General features: G+C 44.2%; 1 protein-coding gene across 2 annotated transcripts in view; it reads right to left on the minus strand.

Moving 5' to 3' along the window:
• Positions 1–1093: 1093 nt before the first annotated feature.
• The window catches only part of glipr2 (GLI pathogenesis-related 2), a 30497-nt gene continuing 4781 nt past the window's right edge, over positions 1094–26809 (minus strand). For both annotated transcript variants that reach the window (XM_052525281.1, XM_052525282.1), the window contains exons 2-17: positions 18644–18670; positions 18197–18406; positions 17216–17293; positions 16657–16845; positions 16351–16443; positions 14615–14641; positions 14210–14419; positions 13245–13322; positions 12687–12875; positions 12382–12474; positions 11939–12151; positions 5148–5225; positions 4390–4617; positions 3996–4214; positions 3631–3708; positions 1094–3324 (exon numbers count right to left, since the gene is read on the minus strand). In XM_052525281.1, coding sequence (XP_052381241.1) covers positions 3152–3324; positions 3631–3708; positions 3996–4214; positions 4390–4617; positions 5148–5225; positions 11939–12151; positions 12382–12474; positions 12687–12875; positions 13245–13322; positions 14210–14419; positions 14615–14641; positions 16351–16443; positions 16657–16845; positions 17216–17293; positions 18197–18406; positions 18644–18670 — 2183 coding nt within the window. In that variant the 3' untranslated portion in view covers positions 1094–3151. The remainder of the gene's footprint in view (positions 3325–3630; positions 3709–3995; positions 4215–4389; positions 4618–5147; positions 5226–11938; positions 12152–12381; positions 12475–12686; positions 12876–13244; positions 13323–14209; positions 14420–14614; positions 14642–16350; positions 16444–16656; positions 16846–17215; positions 17294–18196; positions 18407–18643; positions 18671–26809) is intronic.

A 26809-nucleotide genomic window follows, 5' to 3' on the forward strand; every position in this document is an offset into this window, starting at 1 on the left:
TCAAAACAACCACGCTGCGCTTTGGTCCGCCTCTCGTTCAGATGAAGAAAACCATTACAGGTTCAGAGTTAACAGGTTACAGTCAGGTGTTTTTCAAAGTGATAACAGAATGTTCTCGATCTTGTTTGTCATTACCAACAAAGCTCAAATAATATTCCAAACTGTAAACACAGTAGTTATAATCCTCAAAGCACATAGGTAGAAAACAGTTTCATACACCATATTCCTGCGTTATCGTTAGAATCCTATTTGACCAGTCTATTCAAACTAGAATGCAAAAACAAAAGCTTCTGAGCTTTTATCTGCTGACCTTGTTAAAAATGTGACTATGATATAACAGCACATCACTTTTCCTCCTAGGGATATAGAGAACAATGGTGTAATGTGATGCCATGCGAGTTTCTGTTTGCATTCCCCATGCAAAGCCTGTCTGTCCCTGTGGTTACAGAAGCGAGTAACAATTGTTCACCCTGTCTGTGTGTGTGTTTGTGTGTGAGACAGATTCTTTACATGTCTCCAGTTAGATTGCCTGTTTATTTGACAGGGAATACAGTGAAAGGTAACAAGCTGTTTCCCTCTGCTGGTGGAAGACTGCAGCGATGATGCTAACTAGATGTAAGCTCTCGTTGAATATTTCTTTCAAAGTGTGGCACAAATGTTACAACCTACAAACATTTAATTCCACCATTTATTGCCCCTTGTATGTCAACACAGTGCAGTCTCAGTCTGTCAACACAGTGCAGTCTCAGTCTGTCAACACAGTGCAGTCAGTCTGTATGTCAACACAGTGCAGTCTCAGTCTGTATGTCAACATACAATCGCATTAGCTCAACCGTCCCGCGGGTAGAACACCGATCTGTAGAGATCCTTATTATATGTGTTTGAATGGCGTGGACATACCCCAACAGAATGGTGTGGGAGTATACCGGTCATTAGAAATGTTCATGCAAGTTGACCACTGATTGGCCAGCTCAGCGAGCCAACGTGACATCATGTTCTATGAGGAAATAGCATGCATTTATGAAACTGTCTATTTGAGGTGGAGTTTTTTCTCCAGTTTATGCTTTGGCCACAAATACGATTATAGGACGAGTCCGGTGAAAATCTTACTTTTATATTGCAGTTATGAAAAAATACCCATAACCATTAAAATGATTTCCTATTAAGACAACATAAAAGCCATTTATACAGATTTCCCAAATTACTGTTGTTGGTTAGAAAATAACAATGTAAGGGTATCATTTGAGACAGAAGTTAAAAAAGTTAAGGTCAGGTTTGTCTCGTATAAGACGGCGCAACGGCCGTCTACACTGATGGCTCCTGGCAACTGCATGGTGCGTTCGAATGGCACCATCTATGGAAAACAATTAACTAACAAAAAAAGATTCTTAGCCTTCCAAAAGAGGACAAATCATAGCAACAACCACAGATAACAGCAACAATGTGTTTGCCCAGATAAGCACCCATTCCTATAGAAACCTTTGGGAGTGCTGGCATACATGCTACATACAGTGCCTTGCGAAAGTATTCGGCCCCCTTGAACTTTGAAACCTTTTGCCACATTTCAGGCTTCAAACATAAAGATATAAAACTGTATTTTTTTGTAAAGAATCAACAGCAAGTGGGACGCAATCATGAAGTGGAACGACATTTATTGGATATTTCAAACTTTTTTAACAAATCAAAAACTGAAAAATTGGGCGTACAAAATTATTCAGCCCCTTTACTTTCAGTGCAGCAAACTCTCTCCAGAAGTTCAGTGAGGATCTCTGAATGATCCAATGTTGACCTAAATGACTAATGATGATAAATACAATCCACCTGTGTGTAATCAAGTCTCTGTATAAATGCACCTGCACTGTGATAATCTCAGAGGTCCGTTAAAAGCGCAGAGAGCATCATGAGGAACAAGGAACACACCAGGCAGGTCCGAGATTCTGTTGTGAAGAAGTTTAAGGCCGGATTTGGATACAAAAAGATTTCCCAAGCTTTAAACATCCCAAGGAGCACTGTGCAAGCGATAATATTGAAATGGAAGGAGTATCAGACCACTGCAAATCTACCAAGACCTAGCCGTCCCTCTAAACTTTCAGCTCATACAAGGAGAAGACTGATCAGAGATGCAGCCAAGAGGCCCATGATCACTCTGGATGAACTGCAGAGATCTACAGCTGATGTGGGAGACTCTGTCCATAGGACAACAATCAGTCGTATATTGAGCAAATCTGGCCTTTATGGAAGAGTGGAAAGAAGAAAGCCATTTCTTAAAGATATCCATAAAAAGTGTTGTTTAAAGTTTGCCACAAGCCACCTGGGAGACACACCAATCATGTGGAAGAAGGTGCTCTGGTCAGATGAAACCAAAATTCAACTTTTTGGCAACACTGCAAAACGTTATGTTTGGCGTAAAAGTAACACAGCTCATCACCCTGAACACACCATCCCCACTGTCAAACATGGTGGTGGCAGCATCATGGTTTGGGCCTGCTTTTCTTCAGCAGGGACAGGGAAGATGGTTAAAATTGATGGGAAGATGGATGGAGCCAAATACAGGACCATTCTGGAAGAAAACCTGATGGTGTCTGCAAAAGACCTGAGACTGGGACGGAGATTTGTCTTCCAACAAGACAATGATCCAAAACATAAAGCAAAATCTACAATGGAATGGTTCAAAAATAAACATATCCAGGTGTTAGAATGGCCAAGTCAAAGTCCAGACCTGAATCCAATCGAGAATCTGTGGAAAGAACTGAAAACTGCTGTTCACAAATACTCTCCATCCAACCTCACTGAGCTCGAGCTGTTTTGCAAGGAGGAATGGGAAAAATGTTCAGTCTCTCGATGTGCAAAACTGATAGAGACATACCCCAAGCGACTTACAGCTGTAATCGCAGCAAAAGGTGGCGCTACAAAGTATTAACTTAAGGGGGCTGAATAATTTTGCACGCCCAATTTTTCAGTTTTTGATTTGTTAAAAAAGTTTGAAATATCCAATAAATGTCGTTCCACTTCATGATTGTGTCCCACTTGTTGTTGATTCTTCACAAAAAAATACAGTTTTATATCTTTATGTTTGAAGCCTGAAATGTGGCAAAAGGTCGCAAAGTTCAAGGGGGCCGAATACTTTCGCAAGGCACTGTATATATATGGCTCAGACTAAAGTATTGCTTCCTTTGGTTTTCACGTTGTCATGGAAATAGCCTGGGTTGGTGATGTTGCCCGCTGGATCGTAGAACGCCACGGCGATAAACGTGCCCCGCCCACTGGTCGCCAAACCCACGCCTACTTGCTTTGAGGACTTCCAGACCATTTGAGTGAAATTACCTAGGACAAGAGTACCACCAATCAACTGATTTTCTTTTTCAAACAAACACCAAATGCAGAAAACAATACATTTACGGCCAGCATGTCTCACTCCTAACATTTATTATGGACTTGAATTGTTTCATGTCGTAGGTGTTATTGATTATGGTAAATTCACTGCCAGGGAGCACTGTTGTTTTCCTGATTTTGAGTTTGATTAAATACTTTCACAAAATACTTTCTATATTGTACAATGACTGTTGTGGTTGAGGTTATATATCAAAAGCATTGTGTTGTTATGAGGTGTCAGGGCACTGGACACCGTACCTGCTCCACTCTGAAAACCAGGGGATGAGAAGTTATACTTCTCAATCTCCTTGTACCAAGACTCAGCCACATCTGATCCTATAATTCATATGCAAGAGAAGGACAATATATAAATGAATGCACATTTTTTGTGAACTTTACAAGCATTGTGCAGAGCCTTTTGCTGCGACCCCATACAATAACAAACCAAAGTTTTGGGCAATTGACAGAGACTTTGGATTGTCGACTACTATGTGAACATCATATCCAGTATCGGAGTTAGTTCATAATACTCATACTTCATATTGGAATTAGGCCCTTGACTTTCTTTTTACCCATTGGCCTTTATAAGTTGTATGTCAGTGCAGTGCAGGTATGTGCCTCACCATTAGGGGTCGCTGTGCTGGAGCCAGAGCAGTAGAATATGTTCTCCCCGTGGCCTTTGCCGCTATTCATCAGTGTGTTGATGCTCACCAGGTGAGCCGCCCAATCCTGGGCCTCCCTAGTGAGGGCAGGGCTTAGCACCAGAGGTAATGCCCCGTGCTGGCTCCGGTATTGGTTGAGAGACTTCAGGAGAGCCCGGCCGAACTGGCCAAGCTCATTGGCTATACGGGACATGGAGAATTACACGGTATATTAAGGCTTTATGAATCCTTTAAAAGGTATGAGTGACACTTTGTCACCCCCACTCATAGTGCCTTCACAACAATATCACAACAATGTCGTAAACCTGTCATAAAGCATCATAACAAAGTTCACATTACATGTGATGCTGCTCACCTGACAGTGAGTTCACGGCCAACGCCTGCATTCTCGAAGTGACGACCTCCACTGGCTTATCTGTAACTTTCGACCCTTTTGGCATCACATTCTGAGCGTGGTAACCGGGGTTGCTGATGTTGCCAGCCGGTTTAAAGTGTGCCACCACGACGAGCATCCCCGTGCCACCGTTTGCCATGCCGACGCCCACCTCCTTGGAGCTACGCCACACCAGTTGTGTGAACTGCCCTGAAACAGATGAACAAAGAAAAAGAGAGGGAGAGGAAATGAAAGAAAGGGAGCGATGATTGACAATGGGGCACAATTATCACCAAATTCTTTTGGATTATCAATACGTTTAACATTGAGGAAAATATCAACGCAGGGCAGACTTTAAACATGACATGCTGTGGTCAGAGATGACCGTTTAAAGCAAGGTGTAATTTTAGAGCTATTTTTTAGACCTCTTTGGCGTAGCACATTACATTACTGTATACTCCCGAGTGGCTCCCGAGTGGCGCAGCGGTCTAAGGCACTGCATCTCAGTGCAAGAGGCGTCACTACAGTCCCTGTTTCGATTCCAGGCTGTATCACATCCGGCCATGATTGGGAGTCCCATAGGGCAGCGCACAATTTGCCCAGCGTCATCCGGGTTTGGCCGATGTAGGCCGTCATTGTAAATAAGAATTTGTTCTTAACTGACTTGCCTAGTTAAATAAAGGTTACATTTATTTTTTTTTTAAATACTTGTCTTCTACTTTTAATGCTGAAAGGTTTACCTGTTTTGTCCTGATGTCTTGGTTTGGAGAAGTCATAGTTCTCCTCTTGTTTGTACCAGGCGTCCACCACCTCTTGACCTTATCGGAGAAAGAAAGAAGTCATACATTAGATTAAAAATGTGCACACCTTGAGGGATCCCCTGGGAATGTACTTATTGAGAAAGAAGTGGATGTTCAGCCGGCAGATCGAAAGGTTAGGCATATCTAAAGGTTAGGCATATCCAAAGGTTAGGCATATCTAAAGGTTAGGCATATCCAATGGTTAGGCATATCCAATGGTTAGGCATATCCAATGGTTAGGTATATCCAAAGGTTAGGCATATCTAAAGGTTAGGCATATCCAAAGGTTAGGCATATCCAAAGGTTAGGCATATCCAAAGGTTAGGCATATCCAAAGGTTAGGCATATCCAAAGGTTAGGCATATCCAATGGTTAGGTATATCCAATGGTTAGGCATATCCAATGGTTAGGCATATCCAATGGTTAGGCATATCCAATGGTTAGGTATATCAATGGTTAGGCATATCCAATGGTTAGGCATATCCAAAGGTTAGGCATATCCAAAGGTTAGGCATATCTAATGGTTAGGCATATCAAAGGTTAGGCATATCCAAAGGCATATCCAATGGTTAGGCATATCCAATGGTTAGGCATATCCAAAGGTTAGGCATATCCAAAGGTTAGGCATATCCAATGGTTAGGCATATCCAAAGGTTAGGCATATCCAATGGTTAGGTATATCCAATGGTTAGGCATATCCAATGGTTAGGCATATCCAATGGTTAGGCATATCCAATGGTTAGGCATATCCAAAGGTTAGGCATATCCAATGGTTAGGCATATCCAAAGGTTAGGCATATCCAATGGTTAGGCATATCCAATGGTTAGGCATATCCAAAGGTTAGGCATATCCAATGGTTAGGCATATCCAATGGTTAGGCATATCCAATGGTTAGGCATATCTAAAGGTTAGGCATATCCAAAGGTTAGGCATATCTAAAGGTTAGGCATATCCAAAGGTTAGGCATATCCAAAGGTTAGGCATATCCAAAGGTTAGGCATATCCAATGGTTAGGCATATCCAATGGTTAGGTATATCCAATGGTTAGGTATATCCAATGGTTAAGCATATCCAATGGTTAGGCATATCCAATGGTTAGGCATATCCAATGGTTAAGCATATCCAAAGGTTAGGCATATCCAATGGTTAGGCATATCCAATGGTTAGGCATATCCAATGGTTAGGTATATCCAATGGTTAGGTATATCCAAAGGTTAGCATATCCAAAGGTTAGGCATATCCAATGGTTAGGTATATCCAATGGCTTACCTCCGCTGTACCCGCACCCCACCATACCCCTGTCTGCGCATTATGCCCTGAATATATTCTACCATGCCCAGAAACCTGCTCCTCTTATCCTCTGCCCCCAACGCTCTAGGCGACCAGTTTTGATAGCCTTTAGCCGCACCCTCATACTACTCCTTCTCTGTTCCGCGGGTGATGTGGAGGTAAACCCAGGCCCTGCATGCCCCCAGGTACCCTCATTTGTTGACTTCTGTGATCGAAAAAGTCTTGGTTTTATGCATGTCAACATCAGAAGCCTCCTCCCTAAGTTTGTTTTACTCACTGCTTTAGCACACTCTGCTAACCCTGATGTCCTTGCCGTGTCTGAATCCTGGCTCAGGAAGGCCACCAAAAATTCAGAGATTTCCATACCCAACTATAACATCTTCCGTCAAGATAGAACTGCCAAAGGGGGCGGAGTCGCAGTCTACTGCAGAGATAGCCTGCAAAGTAATGTCATACTTTCCAGGTCCATACCCAAACAGTTTGAACTACTAATTTTGAAAATTACTCTCTCCAGAAACAAGTCTATCACTGTTGCCGCCTGCTACCGACCCCGTCAGCTCCCAGCTGCGCCCTGGACACCATTTGTGAATTGATCGCCCCCATCTAGCTTCAGAGTTTGTTCTGTTAGGTGACCTAAACTGGGATATGCTTAACACCCCGGCAGTCCTACAATCTAAGCTAGATGCCCTCAATCTCACTCAAATCATCAAGGAACCCACCAGGTACAACCCTAACTCTGTAAACAAGGGCACCCTCATAGACGTCATCCTGACCAACTGGCCCTCCAAATATACCTCCGCTGTCTTCAACCAGGATCTCAGCGATCACTGCCTCATCGCCTGTATCCGCCACGGAGCCGCAGTCAAACGACCACCCCTCATCACTGTCAAACGCTCCCTAAAACACTTCTGTGAGCAGGCCTTTCTAATCGACCTGGCCCGTGTATCCTGGAAGGACATTGACCTCATCCCGTCAGTTGAGGATGCCTGGTCATTCTTTAAAAGTAACTTCCTCACCATTTTAGATAAGCATGCTCCGTTCAAAAAATGCAGAACCAAGAACAGATACAGCCCTTGGTTCACTCCAGACCTGACTGCCCTCGACCAGCACAAAAACATCCTGTGGCGGACTGCAATAGCATCGAATAGCCCCGTGATATGCAACTGTTCAGGGAAGTCAGGAACCAATACACGCAGTCAGTCAGGAAAGCTAAAGCCAGCTTCTTCAGGCAGAAGTTTGCATCCTGTAGCTCCAACTCCAAAAAGTTCTGGGACACTGTGAAGTCCATGGAGAACAAGAGCACCTCCTCCCAGCTGCCCACTGCACTGAGGCTAGGAAACACGGTCTCCACCGATAAATCCATGATTATCGAAAACTTCAATAAGCACTTCTCAACGGCTGGCCATGCCTTCTGCCTGGCTACTCCAACCTCGGCCAACAGCTCCGCCCCCCGTAGTTCCTCACCCAAGCCTCTCCAGGTTCTCCTTTACCCAAATCCAGATAGCAGATGTTCTGAAAGAGCTGCAAAACCTGGACCCGTACAAATCAGCTGGGCTTGATAATCTGGACCCGCTATTTCTGAAACTATCTGCCGCCATTGTCGCAACCCCTATTACCAGCCTGTTCAACCTCTCTTTCATATCGTCTGAGATCCCCAAGGATTGAAAGCTGCCGCAGTCATCCCCCTCTTCAAAGGGGAGACACCCTGGACCCAAACTGCTATAGACCTATATCCATCCTGCCCTGCCTATCTAAGGTCTTCGAAAGCCAAGTGAACAAACAGGTCACTGACCATCTCGAATCCCACCGTACCTTCTCCGCTGTGCAATCTGGTTTCCGAGCCGGTCACGGGTGCACCTCAGCCACACTCAAGGTACTAAATGATATCATAACCGCCATCGATAAAAGACAGTACTGTGCAGCCGTCTTCATCGACCTCGCCAAGGCTTTCGACTCTGTCAATCACCAAATTCTTATCGGCAGACTCAACAGCCTCGGTTTTCAGATGACTGCCTTGCCTGGTTCACCAATTACTTTGCAGACAGAGTTCAGTGTGTCAAATCGGAGGGCATGCTGTCCGGTCCTCTGGCAGTCTCTATGGGGGTGCCACAGGGTTCAATTCTCGGGCCGACTCTTTTCTCTGTATATATCAATGATGTTGCTCTTGCTGCGGGCGATTCCCTGATCCACCTCTACGCAGACGACACCATTCTATATACTTTCGGCCCGTCATTGGACACTGTGCTATCCAACCTCCAAACGAGCTTCAATGCCATACAGCACTCCTTCCGTGGCCTCCAACTGCTCTTAAACGCGAGTAAAACCAAATGCATGCTTTTCAACCGATCGCCGCCTGCACCCGCATGCCCGACTAGCATCACCACCCTGGATGGTTCCAACCTTGAATATGTGGACATCTATAAGTACCTAGGTGTCTGGCTAGACTGCAAACTCTCCTTCCAGACTCACATCAAACATCTCCAATCAAAAATCAAATCCAGAGTCGGCTTTCTATTCCGCAACAAAGCCTCCTTCACCCACGCTGCCAAGCTTACCCTAGTAAAACTGACTATCCTACCGATCCTCGACTTCGGCGATGTCATCTACAAAATGGCTTCCAACACTCTACTCAGCAAACTGGATGCAGTCTATCACAGTGCCATCCGTTTTGTCACTAAAGCACCTTATACCACCCACCACTGCGACTTGTATGCTCTAGTCGGCTGGCCCTCACTACATATTCGTCGCCAGACCCACTGGCTCCAGGTCATCTACAAGTCCATGCTAGGTAAAGCTCCGCCTTATCTCAGTTCACTGGTCACGATGGCAACACCCATCCGTAGCACGCGCTCCAGCAGGTGTATCTCACTGATCATCCCTAAAGCCAACACCTCATTTGGCCGCCTTTCGTTCCAGTACTCTGCTGCCTGTGACTGGAACGAATTGCAAAAATCGCTGAAGTTGGAGACTTTTATCTCCCTCACCAACTTCAAACATCAGCTATCCGAGCAGCTAACCGATCGCTGCAGCTGTACATAGTCTATTGGTAAATAGCTCACCCTTTTCACCTACCTCATTCCCATACTGTTTTTATACTGTTTTTATTTATTTACTTTTCTGCTCTTTTGCACACCAATATCTCTACCTGTACATGCCCATCTGATCATTTATCACTCCAGTGTTAATCTGCAAAATTGTATTATTCGCCTACCTCCTCATGCCTTTTGCACACATTGTATATAGACTGCCCATTTTTTTTCTACTGTGTTATTGACTTGCTAATTGTTTACTCCATGTGTAACTCTGTGTTGTCTGTTCACACTGCTATGCTTTATCTTGGCCAGGTCGCAGTTGCAAATGAGAACTTGTTCTCAACTAGCCTACCTGGTTAAATAAAGGTGAAATAAAAAAATAAAAATAAAATATCCAAAGGTTAGGCATATCCAAAGGTTAGGCATATCCAAAGGTTAGGCATATCCAAAGGTTAGGCATATCCAATGGTTAGGCATATCCAATGGTTAGGTATATCCAATGGTTAAGCATATCCAAAGGTTAGGCATATCCAATGGTTAGGTATATCCAATGGTTAAGCATATCCAAAGGTTAGGCATATCCAAAGGTTAGGCATATCCAAAGGTTAGGCATATCCAAAGGTTAGGCATATCCAATGGTTAGGCATATCCAATGGTTAGGCATATCCAATGGTTAGGCATATCCAATGGTTAGGTATATCCAATGGTTAAGCATATCCAAAGGTTAGGCATATCCAATGGTTAGGTATATCCAATGGTTAAGCATATCCAAAGGTTAGGTATATCCAATGGTTAGGTATATCCAATGGTTAGGCATATCCAAAGGTTAGGTATATCCAAAGGTTAGGCATATCCAATGGTTAGGTATATCCAATGGTTAGGTATATCCAATGGTTAGGTATATCCAATGGTTAGGCATATCCAATGGTTAGGTATATCCAATGGTTAGGTATATCCAATGGTTAGGTATATCCAATGGTTAGGTATATCCAATGGTTAGGCATATCCAATGGTTAGGCATATCCAATGGTTAGGTATATCCAATGGTTAGGCATATCCAATGGTTAGGTATATCCAATGGTTAGGCATATCCAATGGTTAGGTATATCCAATGGTTAGGCATATCCAATGGTTAGGTATATCCAATGGTTAGGCATATCCAATGGTTAGGCATATCCAATGGTTAGGTATATCCAATGGTTAGGTATATCCAATGGTTAGGCATATCCAATGGTTAGGTATATCCAATGGTTAGGCATATCCAATGGTTAGGCATATCCAATGGTTAGGTATATCCAATGGTTAGGCATATCCAATGGTTAGGTATATCCAATGGTTAGGCATATCCAATGGTTAGGTATATCCAATGGTTAGGCATATCCAATGGTTAGGCATATCCAATGGTTAGGTATATCCAATGGTTAGGTATATCCAAAGGTTAGGCATATCCAATGGTTAGGCATATCCAATGGTTAGGCATATCCAATGGTTAGGTATATCCAATGGTTAGGCATATCCAATGGTTAGGCATATCCAATGGTTAGGTATATCCAATGGTTAGGCATATCCAATGGTTAGGTATATCCAATGGTTAGGTATATCCAAAGGTTAGGCATATCCAAAGGTTAGGCATATCCAATGGTTAGGCATATCCAATGGTTAGGCATATCCAATGGTTAGGTATATCCAATGGTTAGGCATATCCAATGGTTAGGCATATCCAATGGTTAGGTATATCCAATGGTTAGGCATATCCAATGGTTAGGTATATCCAATGGTTAGGTATATCCAATGGTTAGGCATATCCAATGGTTAGGTATATCCAATGGTTAGGTATATCCAAAGGTTAGGTATATCCAATGGTTAGGTATATCCAAAGGTTAGGTATATCCAATGGTTAGGTATATCCAATGGTTAGGTATATCCAATGGTTAGGTATATCCAAAGGTTAGGTATATCCAAAGGTTAGGCATATCCAATGGTTAGGTATATCCAATGGTTAGGTATATCCAATGGTTAGGCATATCCAATGGTTAGGTATATCCAATGGTTAGGCATATCCAATGGTTAGGTATATCCAATGGTTAGGTATATCCAATGGTTAGGCATATCCAATGGTTAGGTATATCCAATGGTTAGGCATATCCAATGGTTAGGTATATCCAATGGTTAGGCATATCCAAAGGATAGGCATAGGGTTCGAAATTGGTTAGGGTTAGGATTAAGGTTAGGCTTGGAGGGATGGGGTTGGTGAGGTTAGCGTCAACGTTAAGGTTATGGTAAGGGTTAAGGTTAGGCATAGGGTTAGCGATCCCCATCCGGAACCATTCAAAATATGCCCGCCGTATGTACTGCCTATTGAGAAATCCCTGTCCCTGCAGACCATCCGTCCTCCTGGTTCTCCCTACCTGTAGCAGTGATGCCCGCTGACCCCGTCTTGGCCCAGATATTTTCACCATGGGGGGAGGATGAGTTCTTCAGCACCCGCTCTCCCAGTAGAGTTTCTGCCCATGCCTGCGCCCCCTGACTCAGGGCTGGGTCCAGTGTGAGGGCTGGGGCTCCGTGTGCCATCCGCTGGTTGTTACACGCCCGTAGGAAGTCTCTGTGGAACTGGCCCAGGTCTTAGAGCAAGCAGACAGACAGATGGATGGATGGACTGCACATTAAGTTAAAATACTTGTTCCAACTCCTAACGACCGAGACACTTGCGATGACTTGAAAGGATTGTATGGCTGTAAGATTTATGGCCAAAATTCAGAGGGCAAAATTGGGCTTACTACCTATCCAATATTATTAAGTTATCTTTACATAATGGGAGACATTTACTGAAAATTCATTTAAAACATCTCACCAGTGCAGTTCGCCTGAGGAGGAGCCTTATATGCAGGTGAAGAGGATCTGGCAATTTTAGACTGGGGTACACTCAGGCTCCCTCCTTCTCCGGCTGTAGGAAAGAAAATATATTTGTCAGTTGAGAGATTGAGGTATCCGATGCTGTGTCATATAATGGGTTCATTCAGGAATACCTAGTTTATCTTTAGTAGTTGCTTATTTGCCGAGAGACAATCGTAACTGGGCTGTTGTATGGGATTTAAATATATTTGTCTTTTTCAATTTTTGTTCACCAATCATTGCAAACAATCAATGATGTGTTACCTGTGGGGAAACATTTGGGGGCTTTAGAGGTGGAGCTACCCAGTGGTAGGACATTCTTCTCAAAGTAGCCCGCGTTGCACATGTTGCCAGCTGGGTGGTACTGGCCCACTACAAAGATCGTTTGCCCATCTGTGGCCAGGCCCACACCTACCTCGCTGCAGTCCTTCCAAACCACCTGGGTGAAGTGACCTGGAAACAACAGCAGGGGCCACTGTTAGTATAGAAGTCAGTATATGTATATGCTCAGTATGTCGAGGATGGAGAGCAACAGGTACTGTAGGAGGCCTATTTGGACACTGTCAGTGATTGGAAATAGAGTCAGATGTGGTCTATGAAATGAATCCAAATAAACGGGTGATTCATTAGCAAGGTTAAACTCCAGAAATTACTTTTTTTAAATTGTGGTGGCAGTAAAAATCTAATCAAATCACATTTTATTTGTCACATACACATGGTTAGCAGATGTTAATGCGAGTGTAGTGAAATGCTTGTGCTTCTAGTTCCGACAATGCAGTACACACCTGTCTTACCCTAGATTCTGCAGATTGTGTATCTCACCTGTACCGGAGCTGAAGCCAGGCTTATTGAAGTGGTAATCTTTGATTTCACTGTACCAACTGTCCACTGCATCCTTCCCTTTAAAGTGCATTCAGAAAAAGATACAAAGCGGAACCAATTTGTTATCAAATGAGCATTCAGGAAAATTATCCACTCAAAATCAGTCTGCATATGCTAGTTAATAAGTGGAGAGGATAAGTTGTGTACACAATATCTACTGTAGGCTCTATTCAATACTGTACTTTCCACTAGTTGAGCTCTGCTGCATATTCTGTTACGTAGGGCGGAGCAGGTGAACCCAAGTGCAGACTCAAACGAGGAGACAGGGATAAGGTAACTAAGGTATTTATTGAAAAGCTTGGGGGGAGATGGGGTGCAGGCCAGGGGAAGCTCGGGTGGGTAGCATGGAACCAGGAACTGAGGCTGGGGCAAGTGGAGTAGGGGCAGTGTATGTAGTTCCGGAGCGGAATCCAAGTAAGCAGTAGAGCGGGGGTCCAGGGCAGGGAAGCAGGACTGACAAGACGAGGGACTGGAGGCAGGGACCAGAGTCAGAGTGGACGGAACTGTAGCAGAGCGAAAAGCAGCGTCAGGCTAGGGAAAACCATGCACAACAGGATAACAATCTCTATGCAGGAACAAACAGCTTGAACCGCAGAGTTACTGCGCAGAGGCTACAAACTGGCAGTGTGGAAATGGCAGGGCTGAGTATTTGTAGAGGCCTTGATTATGGAACAGATTGCAGCTGGTGGGGATCTGCTCTGCCTCCAGCACACCTGTCTCCACTCACACAATCACATACACAGAGAGAGAGAGAGAGAGAGAGAGCACTAGGGGAGGGGTGGCAGGTTAGGGAGACACAGGATGAGAAGTAGAGGGCATGGCAGGAGCAGATGTAACATGTTCAATGTATTGCACAATAAAGAATTTATTAGATTTTCTTTCTTTTTTTTCTGACATATGCTCACCAACAGGTTTTTTGGGGGTTGAGCTGTATGCGTAGTAAAGGTTTTCTCCGTGATTGGTGGAGCTGTGCTTTAGGCTTTTGATTGACAGAAGATGGTCTGCCCACTTCTGGGCGGAGTTACACAGGTCTCTGCTCAGAGCTAGGGGCGGGCCACCATGCTTCCTGCGATAGTCATTATGAGCATCCACAAACTGCCTCTCAAAACCACAGTCTGGAAGACAGACAGACAGACAGACAGACAGACAGACAGACAGACAGACAGACAGACAGACAGACAGACAGACACACACAAAAGTTAACCGGTATTACAGATTGTGGTGTCCAATTACTATAAAAATAAATCCTTTGGCATAGAGAACAATAATGTCTGATGTAGTGGAATGATAGTGGAAAAATATTTACTCACCTGTCAATGTTTTGTTCTTCTGCTGAACTGCAACAGAGAGACAAGAGTCAACATTAGTAATTATTGTGCCAGATTATCTGTTGGAATGTATCATGTAGTAGTTTGTTTGAAGGCTTGACACCACCTTTAAAAACCACAGTAATTGTTGAGTTTACTTGTGTTTCATACCATGAATTTCATCCTGTATCCTTTGGTCTCACTATTGAGTGTGTGTGACAACATAAGTAATCATTCAAAACACTTGCTTGATACATCAGACATTTGCAAATATACATTTATGGGGAAATCATACATTTTACCAAAAAAATGTACATTATTGGTTTCCATGAGTAGGGGAAAAGTAAATATTCAAAATATGTGATAACTCTTCACTAAAAGAAAATACTGAACAGTCCATATCGATATATAGCACCAGTCGAAACTTTGGACACACCTATTCATTTCAGGGATTTTCTACATTGTAGAATAATAGTAAAGACATCAGAACTATGAAATAACACATATGGAATCATGTAGTAACCAAAAAAGTGTAAAACAAATCAAAATATATTTTAGATTCTTGATCTCCGCATGTGTAATTCCCACTGTGAAGCATGGAGGAGGAGGTGTAATGGTGTGGGGATACTTTGCTGGTGACACTGTCTGTGATTTATTTAGAATTCAAGGCACACTTAACCAGCATGGCAACCACACTATTTTGCAGCGATACGCAATAACATCTGGTTTGTGCTTAGTGGAACTATCATTTGTTTTTCAACAAGACAATGACCCAAAACACACCTCCAGGCTGTGTAAGGGCTATTTGACCAAGAAGGAGAGTGATGTAGTGCTGCGTCAGATGACCTGGCCTTTACAATCACCTGACCTCAACCCGATTGAGATAGTTTGGGATGAGTTGGACTGCAGAGTGAAGGAAAAACAGCCAACAAGTGCTCAGCATATGGGAGAACTCCTTCAAGACAGTTGGAAAAGCATTCCAGCTGAAGCTGGTTGAGAGAATGCCAAGAGTGTGCAAAGCTGTCATAAAGTCAAAAGGTGGCTACTTTTTGAAGAATCTAAAATCTAAAACATATTTTGATTTGTGTAACCCTTTTTTGGTTACTACATGATTCCATTTGTGTTATTTCATAGTTTTGATGTCCTCACTATTATTCTGCAATGTAGAAAATAGTACAAATAAAGAAAAACCCTTGAATGAGTAGGTGTGTCCAAACTTTTGACTGGTACTGTATATCTTAATTGATATATGGTGCTTGATTTTGGACCATATTACAGACCTAGACTCATTGATTTTTGTTATTTGTGTGACAGCCTGATATCCCTCCAAAGTCTCTTGCTTATTGCTAGAGTGAGTCACCACTTAGCCCACCACCCTCTAGACAACCATCGGCATTCACTCATCCATATTCACACACACACACACACACACACACACACACACAAAACAGTAACCTTCCCTATAGTTCTGTTGAGCATTAGACTGCTTCCCCCTCAGCCAAGGTCTTAGAGCAAGCAGACAGACAGACAGATGGAAGGATGGACTGCACATTAAGTTAAAATACTTGTTCCAACTCCTAACGACCGAGACACTTGCGATGACTTGAAAGGATTGTATGGCTGTAAGATTTATGGCCAAAATTCAGAGGGCAAAATTGGGCTTACTACCTATCCAATATTATTAAGTTATCTTTACATAATGGGAGACATTTACTGAAAATTCATTTAAAACATCTCACCAGTGCCGTTCGCCTGAGGAGGAGCCTTATATGCAGGTGAAGAGGATCTGGCAATTTTAGACTGGGGTACACTCAGGCTCCCTCCTTCTCCGGCTGTAGGAAAGAAAATATATTTGTCAGTTGAGAGATTGAGGTATCCGATGCTGTGTCATACAATGGGTTCATTCAGGAATACCTAGTTTATCTTTAGTAGTTGCTTATTTGCCGAGAGACAATCGTAACTGGGCTGTTGTATGGGATTTAAATATATTTGTCTTTTTCAATTTTTGTTCACCAATCATTGCAAACAATCAATGATGTGTTTACCTGTGGGGAAACATTTGGGGGCTCTAGAGGTGGAGCTACCCAGTGGTAGGACATTCTTCTCAAAGTAGCCCGCGTTGCACATGTTGCCAGCTGGGTGGTACTGGCCCACTACAAAGATCGTTTGCCCATCTGTGGCCAGGCCCACACCTACCTCGCTGCAGTCCTTCCAAACCACCTGGGTGAAGTGACCTGGAAACAACAGCAGGGGCCACTGTTAGTATAGAAGTCAGTATATGTATACGCTCAGTATGTCGAGGATGGAGAGCAACAGGTACTGTAGGAGGCCTATTTGGACACTGTCAGTGATTGGAAATAGAGTCAGATGTGGTCTATGAAATGAATCCAAATAAACGGGTGATTCATTAGCAAGGTTAAACTCCAGAAATTACTTTTTTTTTAATTGTGGTGGCAGTAAAAATCTAATCAAATCACATTTTATTTGTCACATACACATGGTTAGCAGATGTTAATGCGAGTGTAGTGAAATGCTTGTGCTTCTAGTTCCGATAATGCAGTACACACCTGTCTTACCCTAGATTCTGCAGATTGTGTATCTCACCTGTACCGGAGCTGAAGCCAGGCTTATTGAAGTGGTAATCTTTGATTTCACTGTACCAACTGTCCACTGCATCCTTCCCTTTAAAGTGCATTCAGAAAAAGATACAAAGCGGAACCAATTTGTTATCAAATGAGCATTCAGGAAAATTATCCACTCAAAATCAGTCTGCATATGCTAGTTAATAAGTGGAGAGGATAAGTTGTGTACACAATATCTACTGTAGGCTCTATTCAATACTGTACTTTCCACTAGTTGAGCTCTGCTGCATATTCTGTTACGCAGGGCGGAGCAGGTGAACCCAAGTGCAGACTCAAACGAGGAGACAGGGATAAGGTAACTAAGGTATTTATTGAAAAGCTTGGGGGGAGATGGGGTGCAGGCCAGGGGAAGCTCGGGTGGGTAGCATGGAACCAGGAACTGAGGCTGGGGCAAGTGGAGTAGGGGCAGGGTATGTAGTTCCGGAGCAGAATCCAAGTAAGCAGTAGAGCGGGGGTCCAGGGCAGGGAAGCAGGACTGACAAGACGAGGGACTGGAGGCAGGGACCAGAGTCAGAGTGGACGGAACTGCAGCAGAGCGAAAAGCAGCGTCAGGCTAGGGAAAACCATGCACAACAGGATAACAATCTCTATGCAGGACCAAACAGCTTGAACCGCAGCGCAGAGGCTACAAACTAGCAGTGTGGAAATGGCAGGGCTGAGTATTTGTAGAGGCCTTGATTATGGAACAGATTGCAGCTGGTGGGGATCTGCTCTGCCTCCAGCACACCTGTCTCCACTCACACAATCACATACACACAGAGAGAGAGAGAGAGAGAGAGAGAGAGAGAGAGAGAGAGAGAGAGCACTAGGGGAGGGGTGGCAGGTTAGGGAGACACAGGATGAGAAGTAGAGGGCATGGCAGGAGCAGATGTAACATGTTCAATGTATTGCACAATAAAGAATTTATTAGATTTTCTTTCTTTTTTTTCTGACATATGCTCACCAACAGGTTTTTGGGGGGTTGAGCTGTATGCGTAGTAAAGGTTTTCTCCGTGATTGGTGGAGCTGTGCTTCAGGCATTTGATTGACAGAAGATGGTCTGCCCATTTCTGGGCGGAGTTACACAGGTCTCTGCTCAGAGCTAGGGGCGGGGCACCATGCTTCCTGCGATAGTCATTATGAGCATCCACAAACTGCCTCTCAAAGCCACAGTCTGGAAGACAGACAGACAGACAGACAGACAGACAGACAGACAGACAGACAGACAGACAGACAGACAGACAGACAGACAGACAGACAGACAGACAGACAGACAGACAGACAGACAGACACACAAAAGTTAACCGGTATTACAGATTGTGGTGTCCAATTACTATAAAAATAAATCCTTTGGCATAGAGAACAATAATGTCTGATGTAGTGGAATGATAGTGGAAAAATATTTACTCACCTGTCATTGTTTTGTTCTTCTGCTGAACTGCAACAGAGACAAGAGTCAACATTAGTAATTATCGTGCCAGATTATCTGTTGGAATGTATCATGTAGTAGTTTGTTTGAAGGCTTGACACCACCTTTAAAAACCACAGTAATTGTTGAGTTTACTTGTGTTTCATACCATGAATTTCATCCTGTATCCTTTGGTCTCACTATTGAGTGTGTGTGACAACATAAGTGATCATTCAAAACACTTGCTTGATACATCAGACATTTGCAAATATACATTTATGGGGAAATCATACATTTTACCAAAAAATGTACATTATTGGTTTCCATGAGTAGGGGAAAAGTAAATATTCAAAATATGTGATAACTCTTCACTAAAAGAAAATACTGAACAGTCCATATCGATATACAGTACCAGTCGAAACTTTGGACACACCTATTCATTTCAGGGATTTTCTACATTGTAGAATAATAGTAAAGACATCAGAACTATGAAATAACACATATGGAATCATGTAGTAACCAAAAAAGTGTAAAACAAATCAAAATATATTTGAGATTCTTCAAAGTAGCCACCCTTTGCCTTGATGACAGCTTTACACACGCTTGAATTTCTCTCAACCAGCTTCATGAGGTAGTCACCTGGAATGCTTTTTTTTTTTACCCCTTTTTCGTGGTATCCAATTGTTTAGTAGCTACTACCTTGTCTCATCGCTACAACTCCCGTACGGGCTCGGGAGAGACGAAGGTCATGCGTCCTCCGATACCACAACCCAACCAACACAGCGCCATCCAACCTGGAAGCCAGCCGCACCAATGTGTCGGAGGAAACACCGTGCACCTGGCAACCTTCGTTAGCGCGCACTGCACCCGGCCCGCCACAGGAGTCGCTGGTGCACAATGAGACAAGGATTTCCCTACCGGTCAAGCCCTCCCTAACCCGGACGACGCTAGGCCAATTGTGCGTCGTCCCACGGACCTCCCGGTCGCGGCCGGTTACGACAGAGCCTGGGCGCGAACCCAGAGTCTCTGGTGGCGCAGCTGGCGCTGCAGTACAGCGCCCTTAAGCACTGTGCCACCCGGGAGGCGGGAATGCATTTAAATTAACAGGTGTTCATTGTTAATTTGTGGAATTTCTATCCTTCTTAATGCGTTTGAGCCAATCAGTTGTGTTGTGACAAGGTAGGGGTGGTATATAGAAGATAGCCCTATTTGGTAAAAGACCAAGTCCATATTATGGCAAGAACATCTCAAATAAACAAAGAGAGTCCATCATTATTTTAAGACATGAAGGTCAGTCAAATCTGAAAATTTCATGAACTTTCAAAGTTCTTCAAGTGCAGTCGCAAAACCATCAAGCACTGTGATGAAACTGACTCATGAGGACGGCCACAGGAAAGGAAGACCTAGAGTTACCTCTGCTGCAGAGGATAAGTTCATTAGAGTTTCCAGCCTCAGAAATTGCAACCCAAATAAATGCTTCACAGAGTTCAAGTAACAGACACATCTCAACAGCAACTGTTCAGAGGAGACTGCGTGAATCAGACCTTCATGGTCGAATTGCTGCAAAGAAACCACTACTAAAGGACACCAATAATAAGAAGAGACTTGCTTGGGCCAAGAAATTCGAGCAATGGACAGTAGACCGGTGGAAATCTGTCCTTTGGTCTGATAAGTCCAAATGTGAGATTTTTGGTTCCAAGTGCCGTGTCTTTGTGAGACACAGAGTAGGTGAACGGATGATCTCTGCATGTGTAATTCCCACTGTGAAGCATGGAGGAGGAGGTGTGATGGTGTGGGGATACTTTGCTGGTGACACTGTCTGTGATTTATTTAGAATTCAAGGCACACTTAACCAGCATGGCAACCACACTATTTTGCAGCGATACGCAATAACATCTGGTTTGTGCTTAGTGGAACTATCATTTGTTTTTCAACAGGACAATGACCCAAAACACACCTCCAGGCTGTGTAAGGGCTATTTGACCAAGAAGGAGAGTGATGTAGTGCTGCATCAGATGACCTGGCCTTTACAATCACCTGACCTCAACCCAATTGAGATAGTTTGGGATGAGTTGGACTGCAGAGTGAAGGAAAAACAGCCAACAAGTGCTCAGCATATGGGAGAACTCCTTCAAGACAGTTGGAAAAGCATTCCAGGTGAAGCTGGTTGAGAGAATGCCAAGAGTGTGCAAAGCTGTCATAAAGGCAAAAGGTGGCTGCTTTTTGAAGAATCTAAAATCTAAAACATATGTTGATTTGTGTAACCCTTTTTTGGTTACTACATGATTCCATTTGTGTTATTTCATAGTTTTGATGTCCTCACAATTGTTCTGCAATGTAGAGTGAGTCACCACTTAGCCCACCACCTTCTAGACAACCATCGGCATTCACTCACCCATATTCACACACACACACACACACACACACACACACACACACACACACACACACACACACACACACACACACACACACACACACACACACACACACACACACACACACACACACACACACACACACACCACCCTATACAGTAACCTTCCCTATAGTTCTGTTGAGCATTAGACTGCTTCCCCCTCAGCATCTGCCTGTCCACACGTCACTTATCATAGTCAAAAGATTAATGCTCCTCTTCCTGTTACCCTCCACTTAACCCTCAATGCCTCAATTAGAGTGCCTCTAGACCAGCTGATCAATTCAATTGTTGGAGAATTGCCAGAGAAATTGGATTACCCCAGTGTTGTGGGTCTGAATTAATGGTACGAGTATTTTCTCGACTGACATGCTCTATAGTCTGGCATCACTACAATCCCTATCTGTTTTTAGAGCTTAGTGGGCAACGTGTGATTTTTTTTAAATAAAGATTTTCTAACTATCATTATTATCTACACTCTTAGAAGTAAAGGTGCTTGGAAGAACCTTTTGGGTTGCCACACTGGCGGAACCTTTCCGGTTGAAAAATGTTCCTTGAGGAACCCCACTGAAAGGGTCTTCGAGGAACCCCTGTGTAAAAGTTCAAACGAGAGTCTTTTTGTGATGGGAGGGGTTCAATTTGGAACATTTTTAATAATATATTGTAGAGGTGGCAGATTGGAGATGTGGCTTTTTGGAGGCATGGCTTTCAGATAGTTATTTTTGGTCACCCGTAAATGTCATTCCTGTTCATCATGTTAAGTTTGTACACTGCAAATTATAATGTTCCCTGAATATTTATGCATATTACATATTCTAATACAATATGAATCATACTAACATTGCTGATTACATACAGTAATAAAGTGGTAACTATTCCAACTTTGGGATTTGCAGGAACATATACACCTCTGTTAGCCTCATTGAAGCTAAAACACTGTTAGTGTTCAACCTTAACATGTGGCGACAATACAACAGAACAGACGATTAAGAACTACATTTACTCAAAAAGATATAGCTTAAAGCCATGCCCCTACTAAGCCACGCCTCCACTCCAGGGAACCGGCAGGAACCCACTGCTACATTGAACCAATAAAGATTCCTCCAAGAATCCCTCAAATAACCGAAGGTGCAAATATGAACCATTGACTAGCAATGGTTCCTTGAGGATCTCCAGGGTTCCTCAAGTCACCACTAATCCTAAGAGTGTACCTGGATTGTTATTACTGTATTTTCATTAGTAGCAGTGGTAGAAGTAGTGGTTGTAGTGGTAGTGGTTGTAGTAGTGGTAGAAGTAGTGGTGGTAGTAGTAGTAGTAGTGGTAGTGGTTGTAGAAGTAGTGGTGGTAGTAGTAGTAGTAGTAGTAGTAGTAGTGGTAGTGGTTGTAGTAGTGGTAGAAGTAGTGGTGGTAGTAGTAGTAGTAGTGGTAGTGGTTGTACTAGTGGTAGTGGTTGTAGAAGTAGTGGTGGTAGTAGTAGTAGTAGTAGTAGTAGTAGTGGTAGTAGTAATAGCAGTAGTGGTAGAAGTAGCAGTAGTAGTAGTGGTAATGGTTGTAGTAGTGGTAGAAGTAGTGGTGGTAGTAGTAGTAGTAGTAGTGGTAGTGGTTGTAGTAGTGGTGGTAGAAGTAGTGATAGAAGTAGTAGTAGTGGTGGTAGTGGTAGTAGTAGTGGTAGTGGTTGTAGTAGTGGTTGTAGTAGTAGTGGTAGAAGTAGTGGTAGTGGTAGTAGTAGTAGTAGTAGTAGTAGTGGTAGTAGTAGTAGTAGTAGTAGTGGTAGTAGTGGTTGTAGTAGTGGTGGTAGAAGTAGTGGTAGAGGTAGTAGTAATAGCAGTAGTGGTAGAAGTAGTGGTGGTAGTAGTGGTTATAGTAGTAGTAGTGGTATAAGTAGTGGTGGTAGTAGTAGTAGTGGTAGTGGTTGTAGTAGTGGTGGTAGAAGTAGTGGTAGAGGTAGTAGTAGTGGTGGTAGTAGTAGTAGTAGTAGTAGTATTATATATTATTTATTATTATTATTATTATATATATTAGTGGTAGTGGTAGTGGTAGCAGCAGTGGCAGTAGTCATGGTCGTGGGGGTGGTAGTAGTAGAGTAGTAGTAGTAGTGGTAGTAGTAGTGGTAGTAGTGGTAGTAGTAGTGGTAGTAGTAGTAGTAGTAGTAGTGGTAGTAGTAGTGTAGTAGTGGTAGTAGTAGTAGTGGTAGTAGTAGTAGTAGTAGTAGTAGTGGTAGTAGTAGTAGTAGTGGTAGTAGTAGTGTAGTAGTGGTAGTAGTAGTGGTAGTAGTAGTGTAGTAGTGGTAGTAGTAGTAGCAGTCATGGTCAAGGTAGTAGTGGTAGTAGTAGTGGTAGTAGTAGTGTAGTAGTAGTAGTAGTAGTAGTAGTAGTAGTGTAGTGTAGTAGTGGTAGTAGTAGTAGTAGTGGTAGTAGTAATAGCAGTAGTGGTAGAAGTAGCAGTAGTAGTAGTGGTAATGGTTGTAGTAGTGGTAGAAGTAGTGGTGGTAGTAGTAGTAGTAGTAGTGGTAGTGGTTGTAGTAGTGGTGGTAGAAGTAGTGATAGAAGTAATAGTAGTGGTGGTAGTGGTAGTAGTAGTGGTAGTGGGTGTAGTAGTGGTAGAAGTAGTAGTAGTGGTAGTGGTTGTAGTAGTGGTAGAAGTAGTAGTGGTAGAAGTAGTGGTAGTGGTAGTAGTAATAGCAGTAGTGGTAGAAGTAGTGGTGGTAGTAGTGGTTATAGTAGTAGTAGTGGTAGTGGTAGTATTAATAGCAACAGTGGAAGAAGTAGTGGTGGTAGTAGTAGTAGTAGTGGTAGTGGTTGTAGTAGTGGTATAAGTAGTGGTGGTAGTGGTTGTAGTCGTGGTGGTAGAAGTAGTGATATAAGTAGTAGTAGTGGTAGTAGTCTCTGCCTCCTTCTTTCCACTCCTCTCCTCTTTGACCTCACCCTCTCACCTTCCCCCTACTCACAAGGCAGGCAATACGCTTGACCTCATCTTTACTAGATGCTGTTCTTCCACTAACCTCATTGCAACTCCTCCAAGTCTCCGACCACTACCTTGTATCCTTTTCCCTCTCGCTCTCATCCAACACTTCCCACACTGCCCCTACTCGGATGGTATCGCGCCGTCCCAACCTTCGCTCTCTCTCCCCCGCTACTCTCTCCTCTTCCATCCTATCATCTCTTCCCTCTGCTCAAACCTTCTCCAACCTATCTCCTGATTCTGCCTCCTCAACCCTCCTCTCCTCCCTTTCTGCATCCTTTGACTCTCTATGTCCCCTATCCTCCAGGCCGGCTCGGTCCTCCCCTCCCGCTCCGTGGCTCGACGACTCATTGCGAGCTCACAGAACAGGGCTCCGGGCAGCCGATCGGAAATGGAGGAAAACTCGCCTCCCTGCGGACCTGGCATCCTTTCACTCCCTCCTCTCTACATTTTCCTCCTCTGTCTCTGCTGCTAAAGCCACTTTCTACCATTCTAAATTCCAAGCATCTGCCTCTAACCCTAGGAAGCTCTTTGCCACCTTCTCCTCCCTCCTGAATCCCCCCTCCTCCCTCTCTGCAGATGACTTCGTCAACCATTTTGAAAAGAAGGTCGACGACATCCGATCCTCGTTTGCTAAGTCAAACGACACCGCTGGTTCTGCTCACACTGCCCTACCCTATGCTCTGACCTCTTTCTCCCCTCTCTCTCCAGATGAAATCTCGCGTCTTGTGACGGCCGGCCGCCCAACAACCTGCCCGCTTGACCCTATCCCCTCCTCTCTTCTCCAGACCATTTCCGGAGACCTTCTCCCTTACCTCACCTCGCTCATCAACTCATCCCTGACCGCTGGCTACGTCCCTCCCGTCTTCAAGAGAGCGAGAGTTGCACCCCTTCTGAAAAAACCTACACTCGATCCCTCCGATGTCAACAACTACAGACCAGTATCCCTTCTCTCTTTTCTCTCCAAAACTCTTGAGCGTGCCGTCCTTGGCCAGCTCTACCGCTATCTCTCTCAGAATGACCTTCTTGATCCAAATCAGTCAGGTTTCAAGACTAGTCATTCAACTGAGACTGCTCTTCTCTGTATCACGGAGGCGCTCCGCACTGCTAAAGCTAACTCTCTCTCCTCTGCTCTCATCCTTCTAGACCTATCGGCTGCCTTCGATACTGTGAACCATCAGATCCTCCTCTCCACCCTCTCCGAGTTGGGCATCTCCGGCGCGGCCCACGCTTGGATTGCGTCCTACCTGACAGGTCGCTCCTACCAGGTGGCGTGGCGAGAATCTGTCTCCTCACCACGCGCTCTCACCACTGGTGTCCCCCAGGGCTCTGTTCTAGGCCCTCTCTTATTCTCGCTATACACCAAGTCACTTGGCTCTGTCATAACCTCACATGGTCTCTCCTATCATTGCTATGCAGACGACACACAATTAATCTTCTCCTTTCCCCCTTCTGATGACCAGGTGGCGAATCGCATCTCTGCATGTCTGGCAGACATATCAGTGTGGATGACGGATCACCACCTCAAGCTGAACCTCAGCAAGACGGAGCTCCTCTTCCTCCCGGGGAAGGACTGCCCGTTCCATGATCTCGCCATCACGGTTGACAACTCCATTGTGTCCTCCTCCCAGAGCGCTAAGAACCTTGGCGTGATCCTGGACAACACCCTGTCGTTCTCAACTAACATCAAGGCGGTGTCCCGTTCCTGTAGGTTCATGCTCTACAACATCCGCAGAGTACGACCCTGCCTCACACAGGAAGCGGCGCAGGTCCTAATCCAGGCACTTGTCATCTCCCGTCTTGATTACTGCAACTCGCTGTTGGCTGGGCTCCCTGCCTGTGCCATTAAACCCCTACAACTCATCCAGAACGCCGCAGCCCGTCTGGTGTTCAACCTTCCCAAGTTCTCTCCACGTCACCCCGCTCCTCCGCTCTCTCCACTGGCTTCCAGTTGAAGCTCGCATCCGCTACAAGACCATGGTGCTTGCCTACGGAGCTGTGAGGGGAACGGCACCTCAGTACCTCCAGGCTCTGATCAGGCCCTACACCCAAACAAGGGCACTGCGTTCATCCACCTCTGGCCTGCTCGCCTCCCTACCACTGAGGAAGTACAGTTCCCGCTCAGCCCAGTCAAAACTGTTCGCTGCTCTGGCCCCCAATGGTGGAACAAACTCCCTCACGACGCCAGGACAGCGGAGTCAATCACCACCTTCCGGAGACACCTGAAACCCCACCTCTTCAAGGAATACCTAGGATAGGGTAAGTAATCCTTCTCACCCCCCTAAAAAGATTTAGATGCACTATTGTAAGTGGCTGTTCCACTGGATGTCATAAGGTGTATGCACCAATTTGTAAGTCGCTCTGGATAAGAGCGTCTGCTAAATGACTTAAATGTAAATGTAAATGTAGTAGTAGTAGTGGTAGAAGTAGTGGTAGTGGTAGAAGTAGTGGTGGTAGTAGTGGTTATAGTAGTAGTAGTGGTATAAGTAGTGGTGGTAGTAGTAGTAGTGGTAGTGGTTGTAGTAGTGGTGGTAGAAGTAGTGGTAGAGGTAGTAGTAGTGGTGGTAGTAGTAGTAGTAGTAGTCATGGTCATGGAAGTAGTAGTAGTAGTAGTAGTAGTAGTAGTAGTAGTAGTGGTAGTAGTGGTAGTAGTAGTAGTGGTAGTAGTAATAGCAGTAGTGGTAGAAGTAGTGGTGGTAGTAGTGGTTATAGTAGTAGTAGTGGTAGTGGTAGTATTAATAGCAACAGTGGAAGAAGTAGTGGTGGTAGTAGTAGTAGTAGTGGTAGTGGTT

The sequence above is a fragment of the Oncorhynchus keta genome, chromosome 9 (assembly GCF_023373465.1).
Source record: "Oncorhynchus keta strain PuntledgeMale-10-30-2019 chromosome 9, Oket_V2, whole genome shotgun sequence".
In the NCBI taxonomy this organism is placed as follows: domain Eukaryota; kingdom Metazoa; phylum Chordata; class Actinopteri; order Salmoniformes; family Salmonidae; genus Oncorhynchus; species Oncorhynchus keta.